The sequence below is a fragment of the Gobius niger genome, assembly GCF_951799975.1.
Source record: "Gobius niger genome assembly, chromosome: 6".
Classification (NCBI taxonomy): domain Eukaryota; kingdom Metazoa; phylum Chordata; class Actinopteri; order Gobiiformes; family Gobiidae; genus Gobius; species Gobius niger.
In genome coordinates, this window is record NC_136857.1 from 16,819,596 (window position 1) to 16,836,672 (window position 17,077).

The 17,077-nt window shown below is 39.7% G+C and overlaps 1 protein-coding gene across 1 annotated transcript in view; it reads left to right on the top strand.

Annotated features, from left to right (window-relative positions):
- The window catches only part of LOC306964492 (metabotropic glutamate receptor 7-like), a 91,372-nt gene that overhangs the window by 21,599 nt on the left and 52,696 nt on the right, over positions 1-17,077 (top strand). Inside the window, exon 2 of the mRNA XM_079558502.1 lies at positions 12,324-12,540. Coding sequence (XP_079414628.1) covers positions 12,324-12,540 — 217 coding nt within the window. The remainder of the gene's footprint in view (positions 1-12,323; positions 12,541-17,077) is intronic.

A 17,077-nucleotide genomic window follows, 5' to 3' on the forward strand; every position in this document is an offset into this window, starting at 1 on the left:
AGTGGAAATGTTGACTTATTGGCAGAACAAAATGGGGCAGGTGATACTGTGCCCTGGTCCCTTATCAAAACTTTCTGTACATAACACAAAATATCAATACTAACATGGATCATTTGGCCAGCATGAACAAACACTTAAAATACCAGTGCTTTTATGAGTGCTTTTCAGGAAATCTTCCTCCAATCCTTTGCTTCTAATTTGATCTGTTTTGAACATGTTTTTGTCATTTATAGCCTGCCTGTTTGAACTACACCTGTGTTGAAAAATGTGCGTGATATTTGGTACAACTTTATTTTAGAATCCACCAATTAAGTGCAAGCCTTTGTGCCAGCTGGAAAGATGCAGGTCATTGTGTCTTTGTTATTTCTCCACACTTTTTCCCTCCCACACTCCTCAGTCTGTGTATGTGTTTCTGGTCAGATATCTGATTTGTGAGTCACACCTAACCCTCTGTAAACCCACAGAGAAGCACATGCTGGCTGCTCTTAAAATACTCCAGGGCAGGGCAGCCAAGCAGAGGGGTCCATGAGGGCTTCACGGAGCATTGGAGCGGCGCGACGGGGACTGTGCACCAAAGACATGCTCGGGCAGAGAATACAAGTGGGTGGAGAGAAGGAGAGAAGGACATGGCTATTTTAGATGTATAATGACTATTTATGATACGTGGTTGTGGTATCAGTCACGGGCGCAGATCCCGTGGGTGCTGCGGGGCTCGAACACCCACCCAAATCTTTGGGCACCCGAGCGAATATGTCCAAACAACAAAATGAGTCAATAGATATAACCTGTAAACAGTGTTGGGGAGAATACTTTGAAATTGTATTATTTACTTACTGAATACTGAATACTGCATAGTTACATTAAAATGTATTTTGTAATGTATTCCGTACTCTGGGTACTTTCTCATACTTTCTCATTGATTTTCATTATAATTGAGGACTACTAAACTCAATTACCATTCAATAGGAGCTCAAAAACTCTCTTGGCAAATGCACAGGAGCAGCAGATACAGCATCTTGTGACACGTGTGCAGTGTTTGTATGAACTGTGACATAAGGCGTTTTCAATCTTTATTTTATTTGAGGAGGAAAGCAGGTCAACATTAAAAGTTCTTTCTTAATAATGTTGTGCAATATGGAACTGGAACAGGAACAATCTCTGGCACACTGTATACTTGCAACACCAGTGGGGCTAAAATTAAATGATTGAGTACTGGGATGTATTCCCTTGATATTTGGAAAGTAACTGTATTCTAAATACAGACAAATGAAAGTGTAACTTTACAAATACAGTTACTCAAAATGAGTATTTTAAATACATGTATTTAGTTTCTCCCCAACACTGCCTGTAAATCACGAGAGCCATCACTTCCTTTTCTTGTAACATGCAAGGCAGGTGGGCCCATTACATAGGTGTGGTTTAGCTTTATAACACCCGACTCCATTATGACCCTTGTCTTTCTTTCTTTCTTTCTTTGACTGAGCACCTACTGGGATAAACATAAATTGGCACCTATAACCAGTGTAGGTGTACAGCTAAAACATGTTGGCTGTCACTGCATAATTCATTAAAAGGTATTTAAGAGAGTGGATGCAAAAGGAATTACATTAACATTTCTAAACAGAACACCGATTTAGGCCATTTATGATGTACGACACTGGCATTTGTAGAAAGTGATGCTTTACTTTGGCCAACAACTGGAGGGTCTTGGTCTTTTGACGATGAAAAAAATCGTCTCTTCACCAAGCAAACCTGCCATAAAGTATTTGAAAGAAAACTTAATGACTTTAGCCAAAACAAAGCCGAGCAAAGACGCAAGTCCGGAGAAGCAAGTTTCATGCTGATAATTACAATTGCGTCCTACACTTACAATACTTATTCTGCACTACGACGTAATCTAAATGCATTTCACGGTTTGAATTATCTCACTAAGGCTTATATGATCTCGCCTTCCTGCTTTTGCCTGATTTTTCATAAAGCCACTCGGGGAATACAAATGCCTCATAATCAATAGTGCATTTGGAAACAGTTGTATAACATCCTATGAGTTTGTACGCATTATTTAGCCAAGAGCTCGTTCAGCACATTTTGTATCCCATTTCTTTTCACTGGGGACAAGAATGCTAATTTAGAGGCAAAACAACATTCAAGATAAACACCAGGCTATAAGTGGGGAACAAACGTATCCTTATTTTGTGGATAGAAAATATTATGTGGTGTGGTGGGGGTACAGAAACATGTTTACTAAAACAAATTGAAAGTGATTTGCATAAGTTGAGGTCTGTATTTTGAATAGATAAGAATATGCAGGGTAAAAAACTTTGTGTTGGTCATTTAACATACAGAGGCATTTTCGAACCAAGCTCAAACATAAGATCATATAGAGCCACTGTTTATTTAATTGTACCTGTCTTGCAATGGCAGACAAAAGGGAATTTCCACTAAATATTACATTTCTCTGTTTTGGAACCAAATGAGCCTGCTCAGAGCAAGAAAGAGTTATGTTAATGAGTCTAAAATACGCTGCAAATCGAGCATGCAAAACGCTTCAGTAAAGCAGACTGCAGTTTACTATCACATGACTTGGCATAAAAATAGTGACTCTGGGGCAGATTGTCTCAGCTTGAGGGGAAACTGGCATGACTCCGATTACCGGGAAGAGCGTGGTGGCCATTTGCGTGGGCGTGTCTGCTCATCGACAGACACTCATTTTTGATTTGACAGAAGACGCATGAAGCGGACAGAGAGTCGGGCGGGTTTTGTCAGAGGGCGCACGGAGGAGAGCACGTTTCTCCTCCCGAGTGAGGGACACAGATGTTGGGAAGTAGTAGACAGGGTTAGACAGTGACAAGCAAAAGGAGGGCTAGTTGTCAGTCGCGCCGCCCCCCCCCCATCGCCTCTCTCCGTGGCTGTTGTGGCAGCGGCTTGCTCTGGAGAGGGAAGATTACCAAAGCTCTGCCTGAGGAGCAATGTAGCAATGGAGTCAGCTTCTATCTCCCCCTCTGGCAAATGGCTTGCTGCACTGATAAGGCTTAACATTATGACCACAAGCCTATTATTGCTGGTAATCACCTTTAATGTTACGACTGCCGGTTTAGTGTGCCTCCCAATGAGCAAAAAGAGCGACCCATTTCTGAGCATGACATAGCCTTGGACCATTTTGATAGGTCCTAATCCCTGCAGACCAGGGGCACCACAAAAGGAACCGCTGTAAAGACGCTCTGACCTGTCTGTCAAACCAAAGCGAGCTTTTGTCACATCCACTAAAATGCAATCTTCATGGGGTCTTATTATTTCTAAAACTTGAGGGCCCTTTTGTTGAGACTTCTAAAAGCACAATATGAAATTCATGTATTACTTCATGAACACAAGCTGTGGCAGAAATGGGAACAAAAATGTAAGCACGCACACAAAAAAAAGTTATTTATTCCTCTCAAAACTTCCTCCCCATTCTACAAATACCTCAGTGATCTTGTCTACCCCGCGGCGCCGCTGTGATTTAACCACAAAAGATGTTTGGGCTCAGTATCTTTACAGGCCTGTTTATTGTGCTTTATGATTTTGTTTACGACTATTGACTCCCTCTCTTTTTCCAGGACTGGGGAAATAAATCATTTGAGATATGGCTTTGTGAGCAAATATTTACCCCATCATCGCCAGGACTTTAAAAACGCCGTCTCGGGTGACATCTTCAGCGGGCCTGTTCTCTATTTATGTGTGAATCTCGTGTGGAAAGTCGGAGGCTGCGTTTTGGGGGGGGGTTAGACATGGGGCAAATTGGAAGTCGCTGCCACTTCCGACGCATGTGTGAAGACTGTCATGAAAAGCTGAGTGGCGCTGACTGATGTCGAGATATACTTAGAAGCTAATCATGCAGCAAATAGAGGCGCTGGGAAGGGTAAAACAGGAAGTGCCTGGCTGCCCTCAATCCTGTTAGAGCATCCAGTGGAAGCGTGTCAGCCCTGCCACTCACAGCCTGTTTAGCCACTCCACATCGCATGCTGCATTGTTGCCTTGTCAGTAATGGCCTTCAAACGATGTCTCTTTCACATTGCTTTATTTATTGGTTCAGCATAGGGTTTTGTAGTAACATAGGGTTTTGTAGTAAGTTGATTTTCTTTGTGTTTCAGTGTTTATGGCTGCGAGAACGACTGCAACCATTTCAAATCAAGCTCCGTCCTCTTTTTCTGCTGTCGACTATTTGTAGCATCACGGGGCAGTGGGCACTAAATCAACTGGGGAGTTTTACCATTGCGGGCTATGAGACTTGTTCAGCGTAATAGATATACTATACTTGTACCGCGATTGCCGATAGGGTAAGGCTGCTACACATATACGAACTGTGCCTCGTGAGATTTTCCCCTGACTTGGATATTTTAGTCCTACTGCTTTCACCACCGTTTCGCACCGAACTGTCCAGCCTGCAGGTTATATAAAGTCCTTTTTTTTTTTTTTTTAAGCATTTACTCTTGAATTGGAATACCCCCTGAGTGCTTTGGCGCTACATAAAGGTTATCTTTCGTACAGTCACGCAGTCCCCCACCTCAGATGGCATGGATAGATGGTTGCCATTACTCCAACTGAGAGAGGCTCATGTTTGGCCATATGCTGCCTGTTTTTCTCCAAATAACATCTCCCTTTGCATGAATCACACATGAGAAATTGGACGGCAGAAGCTCCAAATGTTGCCCTCTTATTTGACTTTCACCTCAGCATAAAAAGATATCGCAAATATATAAAGATTCAGATGTCTACAGAGGTGGGTACAGCAGACAAAATATTTACTCAATAAGAGTAATGTTACGTTGACACAATTTGACTCAAGTACAAGTAAAAAGTAGTGACCCAAATAAATATGTAAGTAAAAGTAAAAAAGAGTATTTGGAGAAAATAAGTGTGAAATTCGGATTTGTGTTTCAGTTGTGACATAAATTATGAGAATAAACACACAAAAAATGAAAATGAAAATCCTAATATTTCCAAAGAAAAGACGGCAAGAATGTATTTCTGAAGAAAAATAGACACGAAACACGAACTACATATATTTTAGGCTGATATGAAGCTTTTGAAACTTTAAAGTAGAACTAAGTAGCACATGCCCCTGGAGGCCATAAGCGCCACTGCAGGTGTCGTAGCATGTTATGTTTTTTTTACTCATTAGTTGTCTGTGAGGGTAAATACTACGCTGACAGAAAAGACAAAGGGAGAGAGGGATATTGTACAACCAATTACACAATGGAGATCATTTTTTTCACTCAAACTTGGCTGTAAATACTGTTTAAGTGGCGCTAGCCCGAAGTTAGCTTTGCCCGTTAGCCTGTTAGCTTCTTCTTCATGATTCCATTATATAGTATGTATTGGGGCCTCCGACCTGGAGGTGAAGTGTGGTTTTCTGGCCAAAGACACCGGGGGGAGATGAAAAACCCCCCAAACATTCCATTAACGCTTGTATTCCCCCCAGAGGGACTACGAAAAGGATTTGCTAAGGTAAACAAGTTACTTAGTACTGCTTTAAAATGTAGTCACAGTGGCGCAAGCACAGATATAATATAATAAAGATGAGTGGGTCCCATTCAGCCCCATTCATTGAAAAAGGTTCCCGAGTCCTGTGTCAACCTTAATGGCCGCTCTGTCGCCTCCTGTTCCTTAAAAGGGTAAAGGGTAAAGCTTGATTGACAGGCACTGGAGCCAGTTAATGCACTGAAAATGCTTTCAAATTTCGGGCTGATTTCACCTACCCCAGCGTGGTCACATGGGTCATAGCGATTTTAAGAAAAATAACACCTCTTTGGAGCCATGCTTTTAATTGATTCTTAGAATCAATACTCCCAAGTGTCTCTTGGAGTTGCCCCTGGCCACCAGGGGGTGGTATTACAGCAATGTCAGCTCCCCGCCATTGGGCGCAAGTAACTTAGTATTTTTTTTACTACTTTTTAAATCCACACCGCGTAAAATGTCACCCAATAAACAAAATACAAGAATTTATTATATGACAGATATTTTCAGCATTGAATAATCCGTCATAAATGTACAAACAAACATGTGCCTTTGCTGTGAGTGGCTCAATTTGAGATTTAAACAGGTTAGGTTCTCAACCAAATCCATTCTTTGATTACCAACTGCAGAAATGGCATTGTCTGCGTCGTGCTGGTCATTGGGATCATGTTTTGTACTGATGGCAAGTATAGTCCAAAATGTGCCTTTAAGTAAGAGTAAAGACAATTCATTGCAATATTACTCAAGTAGAAGTAAAAAAGCAATGAATGATATAACTACTCTAATTCGTACTGTTTCCTCAAAGAGGTAAATGTAACTACCTGCCTCTGGATATCAACAAATTTAACTTGCACTCTTGTTTTTATTTGTGACCATTACCAAAAGGAAAGTAGATGATGATGGTTATATCATTGTATACGGGATTGAGAAGTGGCTTGTAATAGAAAATGGCCTCTCACTGATAAGAAGCAGTGATGAAAGAACTGTGGCGAAGCATTTATTAGTGCGCTGATTTTGTCAGTCCGAACAGCATATTCTGAAATGAGGGAGTTAGTCATAATGTTTTGCTTGAGCGGTGTGTTTCTCTTATTCACAAATCACTTTTTATGTTCCCTAATTTCCTTTCGTTAACATTCACACTAACCTCTCCTCTGTGCTCCTGGTGGGCAAACGTGTAAGATCAGAAGAAAAGGCCAGACGTCTCACTAATTAAGTTCACCTAGCATTCCCGCTTACTGTGAATGCCTCTAACCTTTGTTCAACCCGTGTTAGCCCCGTCTCCTATAAACAGTCAGGTCAAAAAATCCCTGTTTCGTTTCTTCCTGGACCCACAGCGGTGGATTTTTATTCAGGGCGGCCACTGGACTTTGTGGCGGTGGTGGATCAATAAAACAGCGTCCCCTATAAGAGACCTCTGTGTTTTCTCCCCATCGATCCTGTCGCTCCCGATACGCGGGGAAGCAGCAGACGATTAGCCTCAGACAGTGAACTCTGACCTCTAGCGCCCGTGGCAGGTGACAGACATCAGTGCGGGATAATGGTGAAGTATAACAGGCATTGGCTGTTAATCTTTGCTTCTTGCGCCGCTGAGTTATGGTCGTCTCAAGTTAACAAAGGTCAAACCATTCATTTCCAGTAGCTTTATGACAAATATGCTTTGGTGTGTGACGCTGATTCACAGCTTTGAATGGACATTGAATAGAAAAGTAAATTCGTATTGAATATTTGTCACTAATAATTTGAATAGATTGTTTGTAGAATTCCAGCAGTGGCACAGGTTGCAAAAGTCTGTCCTTTTACTGTAGCAACTCAGAGACCCACTCCTACAAAAGATGTTTAGCAAGACAAAACTGCTTTATTGTAGATAACAGGCATGATAGTTGTCTCGCTCCTGCCTTTGGAGAATTAGAGGCAAAATGTCCCCAACTCAAAACAGAATAGTTCAGATGCCTTTTATAAACAGGCTCTAAAGCCGTCGTCTGTACTCTGTAATTTAAGACTTTATTGATCTCACAACGGAGAAATGCACCTGTTGCATTAACTCTCAAGAACACTCAGGGTTGGGTGATTCGTTCTCATCCAAGAAGCTTCGTCGTGTTGATCTTACTCCTCCCACTGGTCTTTTATAATCTCCCTGCTGCCAAGATTGTTTGTGCTGCTAACAAAGCTTCTTGGATAAAACGGCTTAAGAACCTTTGTCTACAATGGAAACCTTCTGTACGATTGAAAGCTTACACAAACAAAGTTCAGACGAATGAATGCACCAATACCGCACTATTATACTGGTAGGGTTTGTCGAATTTAATTTAGATACAGTATCAGCCGTTATCCCAGGATGTTATGAGCAACATCCTCAAATCAAATATTGATGTCATCAATAACATTTGTAATGATGTAAAAAAAAAAAAGGTAATTTGTGATTCAACCCAGCGTTTATTTTTGTGATTTTTGTTTGTGCTCATGCCTGTTACTTGTGTGTGCTACATATGCTTAATATTCATACGATATAATTTATGGTATTTCAAATACTGGATGAGAAACTTTTTCTTTTCTCGTACAAATGGTGCTACCAAATGTAGCACCATTTGTACTTTTAATTGAGGACAGATTTGAGAAAGCTTCTTCTATCTCTGTTCATTGATTAATTTTTGAGTCATCTGTGACCCCAGAAAGCTTAGTCATCGTTAATTAAATTATGCTTAAAATATGAACTTCTGCTGCACTTTTCATGTAAGCTATTAAAACATAAAAACTAATAGATTGAAATCACCCGAATTAGTCAGCATTTCTTTGTATCATAATTCTGTGAGGCTTAATCTTTGACGCTCTTTTTTGCAAAGTAGTTTTAAACCTGGAGGTCAATGTGGTAATTAAAAAGTACAGCCTCTAAATTTGACTGTTTGTAGTGAGAGATGTAGATTCCCAGAAAGAGAAGTTATAATAAAATGGGTACAAGCCTAGGACAAAGTGAAAAGACATTACGTTTTAAACTGTTCCCTGCAGCAAAGCGCTCCACGGGGACAGACAGTGTTGAAGAACTCCGTATGTGATTGGATAAAACCGTAACACCTTTTGACTTTGAGTATCTCTGCTGAATTTTAGATTTGATAGATCTCTGCTGAAATGTCCCACGCACTTTTAGGAGAGAGCAGACTTTTTAAATGCAAATCAATGTTACATCTGCTTTCCCATTACCGCGCTCGACTACATTTTTGATCCTGTTCGTTCAGTGTTAGAAGTGAGATTTAACGCATTAGATTGAGCAACGTTACCGTTGTAGGAATTAATTGAACTGCCGGCACAGATTTTCTGATTTTAAGTCTGAGGGTGGTGGCAAATCAGAAGGTTGTGTCAAAAATGATCCTCTAATAATATTTGGTTAAAGTTCCCACCAGTTGTTTTTATATTTAGAGACACCGAATGTGTTATAGGATAATAAGTTATGTGTTTCTGGTCTGACAGAGACTTGGCAGTCACTACTAAATTTAAAAAGGATGCTAATCGTATTTCATGATTTCAAGTACTAAATAGTAGATAATCAGTGTAGAATGGTTGTTCCTCTGGGGGTAATACAAGTGTTGATGTGATGATTGGGGGCCTTTCATCTCCCCTGGTGTCACTGGTCAGAATTGCAACTTCCCTGCACCGGGTCGGAGTCACTAATACACACTAATGGAATCACGAAGAAGAGGCTAACAGGCTAGCGGGCAAAGCTAACTGCGGCCTAGCGCCACTTAAACAGTATTTACAGCCAAGTTTGAGTGAAAAAAAAAAGATCTCCATTGTGTAATTGGATGTACAATATCCCTCTCACCTTTTGTCTTTTCTGTCAGCGTAGTATTTACTCTCACGAACAATTAATGAGTAAAAAAACGCAACATGCTACGACACCTGCAGTGGCGCTTATGGCCTCTCGGGTCATGAGTTACTTAGTACTGCTTTAACGGCCAGATTCACTCACTTGGGTTTCACTGGTTTCAGCAGTCAAGCAGTGGTTCTCAAACTGTGGTACGTGAAATTCTTGTACCAGGTAGTGTCTTTGCCTGTTGTAAACAACCATGAGACTGGCTTGGTCTAATTTCCAGGCAATTTTATTTGGGTTTTGGTCCTCTTTTGAGTTGCTTTTAAAGTAACTCGTTGAGTAATCGCGGTACTCCTCCTACTTTATTGAAATGAAGTAAGACATTTCCAATAATAAACATCTATATTTTGCCTTTATTTGCCAATCACGTTTTCAGAAGCTGAAGGCACCATTTCACAAATATATAAATAAAATAGTGTGATGAATCACCTTCTCTGAGCTTCAGGTACAGTGGGGCAAAAAAGCATTTGGTCAGTTCCCCATAGACCTCCTGTTGGATTTTTGCCAAAAACTTGTTTGCCCGACTCTATGTACGTTTTTCATACTGACTGGCAGCACGGTGGCGCAGTGGTTACCAGTCGAGCTTCACATTTAGAAAGTCCCGGGTTCAGTTTCCACCTGGACAGGGCCTTTCTGTGTGGAGTTTGCATGTTCTCTCCGTATCTGTGTTCTGTTTTTCAATTCAACACTTTTGTATGAGCAAATACATGTGAGTACAACTACATAGTCAATCACTATTACCTATACTCCCTCTACAAGACTACTGATACATTTCAATCAACTCTGAGTACTTGCTACTTTCTGTCACTTCTTTTGGCTCCTTTAGAATAACTTATATTTTGTGACAACTTGCAACATCTTGTCTTGCCCTCTCCCGCTGCTCCTCAATTTGTCAGCTCTGAGCGGTTGACCCCGTTTGAGTGCCGGGTCAAAGCTATCTCTCAGCCTGCGTGAGTTTGAAGAGGTCCCGCCGGTGAGCTGTGGTGTCCTGGATCCTGGTTCTCCCCTGTTTGAGCTATGTCGGATGGCCCTAATACAAACGGATATGCTGTTCAAATTAGTATGTAATAGGCCTGGTGTATTGTGGGTAAGGCAGAGTAATGCATTTGAATGTGTGTGCATCGACTTGAGTAAGAGATGCAGGGCACCATAATGGACTGGGCTCCCTGAAGTGTGATTGAAGCATCGGGGTCAGAAGAGGCTGATGATGAAAAAAAATAGAAGCAGATGAGATGGTTGGGACTTGAACAAGCTATTTCAGAACAATATGCACCAGTATTAGGTAGTTGTATTGCTGTTTTAGGAGTTGCTCTACTGACTATACATACTCTGCAAAATCAATATAGTTCAGTAAAAATATGTTTTATGCTTTTGTTATATTTGAATGGTCACAATTTCCAAATTGCAAAAGCTGTAATTATTAAGAAAGTTAAGAAAGTGTTCTTTGTAAACCACAACATTTGTAGCTAATAATTCAAAAGTCACACAGTAATCGGAATCTTGATTTTGAGATGTAAACTTGAAAAAACATTGAAATCTTATTGCTATTTCTATGTCTGAAAAATCACAATTCTCAGTCACAGCTTATAAAAAAGATTCCCGTCAATGATATCTGTAACATTCTAGTGTCCTCTGAGCAGCTCCTCGGATAATCTCACAGACATTATCTTACATTATCTTACTTATTACACACTCCGGTGTACATTACGCAGCAGGATTTGCCAACACTGTCAGAGTAAATTAGAGGGTATTGCTCACATGACCAACTTAAGGTTGTAAGCATTAAGTTGATCTTGCAAACAATCATTTGAATCTTTATTTAATTCAGTTTTTAATATCAATTGCAATGTTATGTTTGTGTATATAGACCAAACAGGCCTCTATATGGCCAGTTATTGTAAAATTACAATATATTCTATATTAGTAATTACAGTTTTAAAAATGCAATGTGTTTATATTACATATTACTGTTTGAAAAATGTAGTTGAGTTTCACTACTTTGAGTTACTTCTGAGTTTCTTTTGGAAAAATATTAACTGAAAATAGTAATAAAGCCACCAAGCAAAAGTGCAATCAGATTTCCTTTTCTTTGGCTTTCCCACATTCTCTCGTGTTTTGTTTTGACGTCATTAGCCACACGCAGCTGCAGATCTTACATCCCACTTGATTTGGTGCTGCATTTTATTTGGGGGGAGTTTGGCATTTTTTCATTCACACATTTATAGTCACAAATACACTTGTGACTTGAGTTACTTGAAGTGTAATGACTAATATATTACCTTATTTTGTGTAAGTAATATGTTATATTATATGTATTTTTGTAACTCGTTACTCTTGTTATACGTTATCCCCAACACTGAATATGGTGAATACTAAAAGTAAACTTGGCCATTATTACTGCTTTCATATGCTGAACTTTATAGTGTTCACAAAAGACAAAACAGAAAAGAAGATTAAAACCAGATTTTGACATCCCAAAGTCAACTGGAAAAGCCCAGTTATTATGTAACAACAACAAAAAAACACGATAATTCCCAAAAGAGCATTAAAGTGTGCACATTATGTAATAAAAGTGTTATATAATACCTGCTGTTGATACTCCTGCTGCCCATAAGGGCCTCCTGTGTTTTCTCATCTCTCATATCCTGTCTTATGATTATGGTGCACTATATTACATGTTAAATATTTAATTATTGATTAGATTTAATTAAAGCAACATGATGAATTCCAAGTTAGTTTAGTCTGTGGTGTGTTTGAGGTCAAAATGAGTGGTAATTTGTGGTAAGATGCTGCATTATGCTCAAAATCATCCCGTCCTGGGACACTTCACTGCTGTGAGAGGAAACTTGCACACCTGCTTTTCTGCTCATTAACACGCTTTTAAGGAAGATGCTGTTTATTAATCCCGTCCAAAGACAATCTGTGTGCTGTACTTCATTGTTCATATTGTGTGTCTCCCTTGCAGATCCCTCAGATAAGCTACGCCTCCACAGCTCCGGAGTTGAGTGACGATCGGAGGTACGACTTCTTCTCTCGGGTGGTCCCTCCGGACTCATTCCAGGCCCAGGCCATGGTGGACATCATCAAATCAATGGGCTGGACCTATGTCTCCACGATCGCCTCTGAGGGCAGCTACGGAGAGCGGGGTGTGGAGGCTTTCACACAGCTGTCCAAGGACGCAGGTACTGTACGAGCTACAGTGGAGTCAACTCAACTCAGCTCTCAATTATGTAAAAACTCATCAAAATCTATTTCAGTAAGCCTGTTCACTATGGCTGTTGTGTTCTTGATATTTTCAAAGCCCATGAACCCTCTCTGGACCCAAGCCGCTCAGCTCTTGCATTCATCAAGGCGTCATTGATTTATTTGCATGCTGTAAAAATGGTGGCATGTTTTATCAAAGTAAATTCAACACGATTCCATCCAAGAAGATACTTACAAGAGCAGTCCTTACTCACACACATTCATCTGAATTATAACACAACTAAAAGGCAACCAAAAGCAGGTTTGTAAGCCACACTGCTACTACCCCAACATTTAAAAGCAAATTCAAACTAAATAAATGAGTCTATGATAATGGTATATTGATGACATAAAAAATAACAACATAAAGAATGCAGTGTCTATTACTACCCAACACTCACACTTCCCCTGTGTCTGTGCTGGAGCCACGTATGCACCACTGTACGAGTCTATGCGCATTTTCCCTGTAAAAGACTGATCACAATTGCATTTCCAATTCAGGTTCAAACTCTGTTGTTTTAGCCGGATGAATTATTGATCTGTTTGCTAACTCCAGTCCTCCAGTGAGTTGTAGAGTGTTGTGAGAGTGGAGGCAGTGAATATGGCCTGCAGAGGAGATGCAATGCTGCTAATAATATTCACACTTTTACAGTTTGTGCCTGAATAATCATTTCTTTCACTTCTGTGGACAAGAAATGTGGACATTTGTAATACCAGACAACAGAAATTCAGCCATAATGGGGTCATTTGGAAGGGTAATCAAGTAGTGTTTTGTTGTTATTGCCTGAACAGTGGAAAAGTTTTATGACTCAGACAAATGGTTCTCAAACTGTGGTGTATGCGCAAATGGAGGCGCAAAGGCCTATCTTTGTGGTTTGGATTTGATCATAGAATACTTCTGACTTATTGATAACTAGTTCTACCTGACTATTTAAATATTAAGAGAAAAGATAAATACATTTAAAGTGAAATGTTTTTAACCGCAAATTATTTTCTTTGTCAATCTCTTTGAAGCATCCTCTTCCTTTTCTATATTTTTGTTTGTGAACATTCTGAAGGAGAAATATTAAAGCCTGGATGCCTTAAAGGTGTTCCCTGTGTGGAAGCCTACGGCATAAATCGTATCAATATGTTAATGCTTCGCTGTTGCTGTCTGCTGAAAAGGAAACGGCTGAAATGAAACAGTTCATGTGGTTGTGGTGTTACTGGTTCACAAGAACAATAATAACAAATAATGTGGTTTATTTGTTAGGGACAGTGCATGTGACTCACCGGTGTGTTCATTAACATTTAGCCTGAGGCCAGGTGGGAATCGAACCCGGGACACGAGCGCTAACCGCTGCGCCGCAGTGCCACTTGCTGACTCTAAACATGACAGATTAATGTTAATCAAGGCTTTTGTTGCTAATTTTGCCCTGTCTCCTTTTATCACAGTTTAAAATCCTCCGGTCACTAAGCTAATGCTGTGGATTGGAGCCACAAAGCAGTTGGACTTAACATGTTTTGTGTTTTAAAAGGATCAAATCTCCGCTTTTGGGGACAGTTGGCTCACCAGGATTTAGAGTGAACTGAAGCAGCAGAATCCTAATCAGCCTCATGTTCGGGTCATGCAACATTAATGATAATTGTTGCAGGGCTAATTATCCGAATGAAGAAAAACTGTTACATTAGTATGTGGCTTTGGAGAGGTTAGTGTAAGGGTGAGAAAAATAATGAAAACTGATTTGCATGTTTGCTTTTTAGTAACAGAAGCAATTCATCTACTTTTGACTCCCTGCTTGCTGTCACTAGTGGGAGAAATTAATTACTTCTAATGGATTTCTCTTTTTTATCAAGCAGAGATTTCAACTTTAAAAAATCAAACGATTTTGTGCCTTTATGCACAGCAGATTAGTGAGAGGAATGAATAATGTTTGTAAAGTAATGGACTACTGCACTGGTGTATCATGGTAATAGGATATAATTTACATGGCATTTATAAGTGTAAAAACATGGAAATTATGGTAATCACATTGAAGCGGGACATACACAAAATGAGGCTATTGTAATATATGATTAAACCTAACACTAACCAAAAGACTGTAAGTTACCGGAAAACATGGTAAATATTTCCTTGGTAATAATGTAGGAACATTACAGCAACAACATGTATATCATCCCATTATCCACAGTTACCATGTTATTTCCATCCTATTACCAGGCACTGTGCTGTAAAGCAAGAACTACAAAGTAGTACATAATTCCAGAACAAGCAAAAGTAACGATAAGTACGATGAATTTAAGATAAGATCATCTTTTATTGATCTCACAGTCGAGAAATTCACTTCCTTTAAAGTGTTTACAACGTATAATAACACATTTGATTAGGGAAAAATTCTCTGTGTTCATTTTACTTTAGTATTCAGGTTCTATCCTAATTCATTTGTCATGACTGAAATATGTCCAGACATGAAAAAAGTGTGGATTCATTAAAATTTAGAGCAAGTAGTAACAAAACCAACTAAACATTTTCAAGTTTTTATTCTGCTGATTGTCCATTCACTCTGACCATAAAGAGACGCGTACCCTGAACAGGCTAATGCACAGAAACCTCTCAAACGAGAAAGCTAACGACCTCCCAGCGGCTCTGATCCAGTCCAGTCCACATTAATATTTTACTGCTGCGTCCATGTCCACTGTGATCGCTCATTAAAACTTCAGCACCTGTTTGTGCCTGCATTTGCATCGCCACAGAGATGGATTATGTGCAGCCGGAAAAAATGGTTTGGAGTTTTTCACCATATTTCACCTATTTTCTACTTTAGGGCTCTTGAACATTTCACCCAACAGAGTATTAAACGCAGGACGCACAATTAATCACAAGACACTTGAAATTGTAGTTTGACTGGTTGAAATCAGCTAAAATCTTACAGTTTACCTGTTCTGAAACGCATAATTAGTGCATTTTCAGTTCATCTTTGAGGTTTAAAATGTTCACTGAGAACAAAATCTTGAATTAAATGAGTTAACATTGCAAGTCCTATCGCTATTACAATAAAGGTCAGGAAAATGGCAGTTTTCAAAAAGGGTTTCCAATCTGCAACTTCAACTGTCTATGAATTTAGCAATTTTACTTTAGTTGAATATCTTGATTTCAGGCCCATGCATATTTTACTTATTGTTGATAAGAGCTGTTTTAATAAGCAAATTTCTCTAATGTGACATTTAGTTTGATTATTTTTGTCCAGCCCAATATCACAACAGCAGTCACCTCACTGAGCGTGACATGAAAACTCTTTGAAAATCAGACAATAAAACAGACTAGAAGATGGGAATGTAAGTAATGTATGTAATCAGTCAATCAATCAAATGGTAAATGGTGCTTTTCCACCTACATCTAGGCACTCAAAGCACAGCAGGGAACCAGTCACCCATTCACTCTCTCATTCATACACCGATGTACACAGACACTGGAGGCAAGGTGGGTGAAGTGTCTTGCTCAAGGACACAACGACAGTGTGCACCTTCAGGGGGTGGGATCAATCATTTTGTATGGCCCACACAACAGGAGTTGCCTCTACGGACGGGGCCAAGACCACAGAAGAATGTCCAGCTTCAGGTCTCGTTGTCCAGTCCCTGTAGACAGGGGTTCCAGGACTGAAGATGTATCAATAATGTATCTTATCTGTGTTGTAGTAGAGAAAAGAAAATCAATGATATTTCAATCTCTTATTGAGTTAAACGAGTACAACACCAGGACTGAACCACTCGCTACTGATTTAGACAAACACCAGCAATACACATAACAGGAAGTAACCCAATCTATACATTGAAACGAGGCTGAACTCTTATTGAACTTGAATATTCTGTGGCATTTTCACTATTTGCTTGCAGAGAGAACTTAACAAGCTAGCAATATTATTATCCAGTCATCTCCATAGTCGGAAATTATAAGTGATTGTGGCTGTTGACTCATCCTTCTCCTTTTGAGCTCAAGTCGGGCTGCAGTGTTTGTTGCCTTTATGTACAAATGTGTGTTATTTGCAGCAAAGAGCAGCAGCCTCCATTACCCAAGGCTCGGTATTTTTAATAAACACATTAATTATGAAATGGCATAGAGCAACTGAGAGCACTTATTCAAAGGCACTGTTCTGCATCGCAACATCTGGAGAAGCATCAGAGTCTATTTTGTGCACTCACCAGCCACAACAATGCCGCTTTTGACAATCTTTCACACAGGTTATATAATCAGTTCACCTGTTGTTATGTGGGATGTATGGCGTCAATACGAATACATTTGAACTTGAAATGAACACAGTGTCACCAAGTTTGAAAAGGGCCGAGTTGTAAATTTACATGCATTAAAGTGCATTTTCTCTCGATCTTTGTATCATCTTTATCCAAATGTAAAAGATCACTGCCTATAGGCCAGTGTAAAGCCTCATTTGAAAGCTAAGACAAAACCCATCTAAATGGATCTTTTTCCTCGTATTGTTG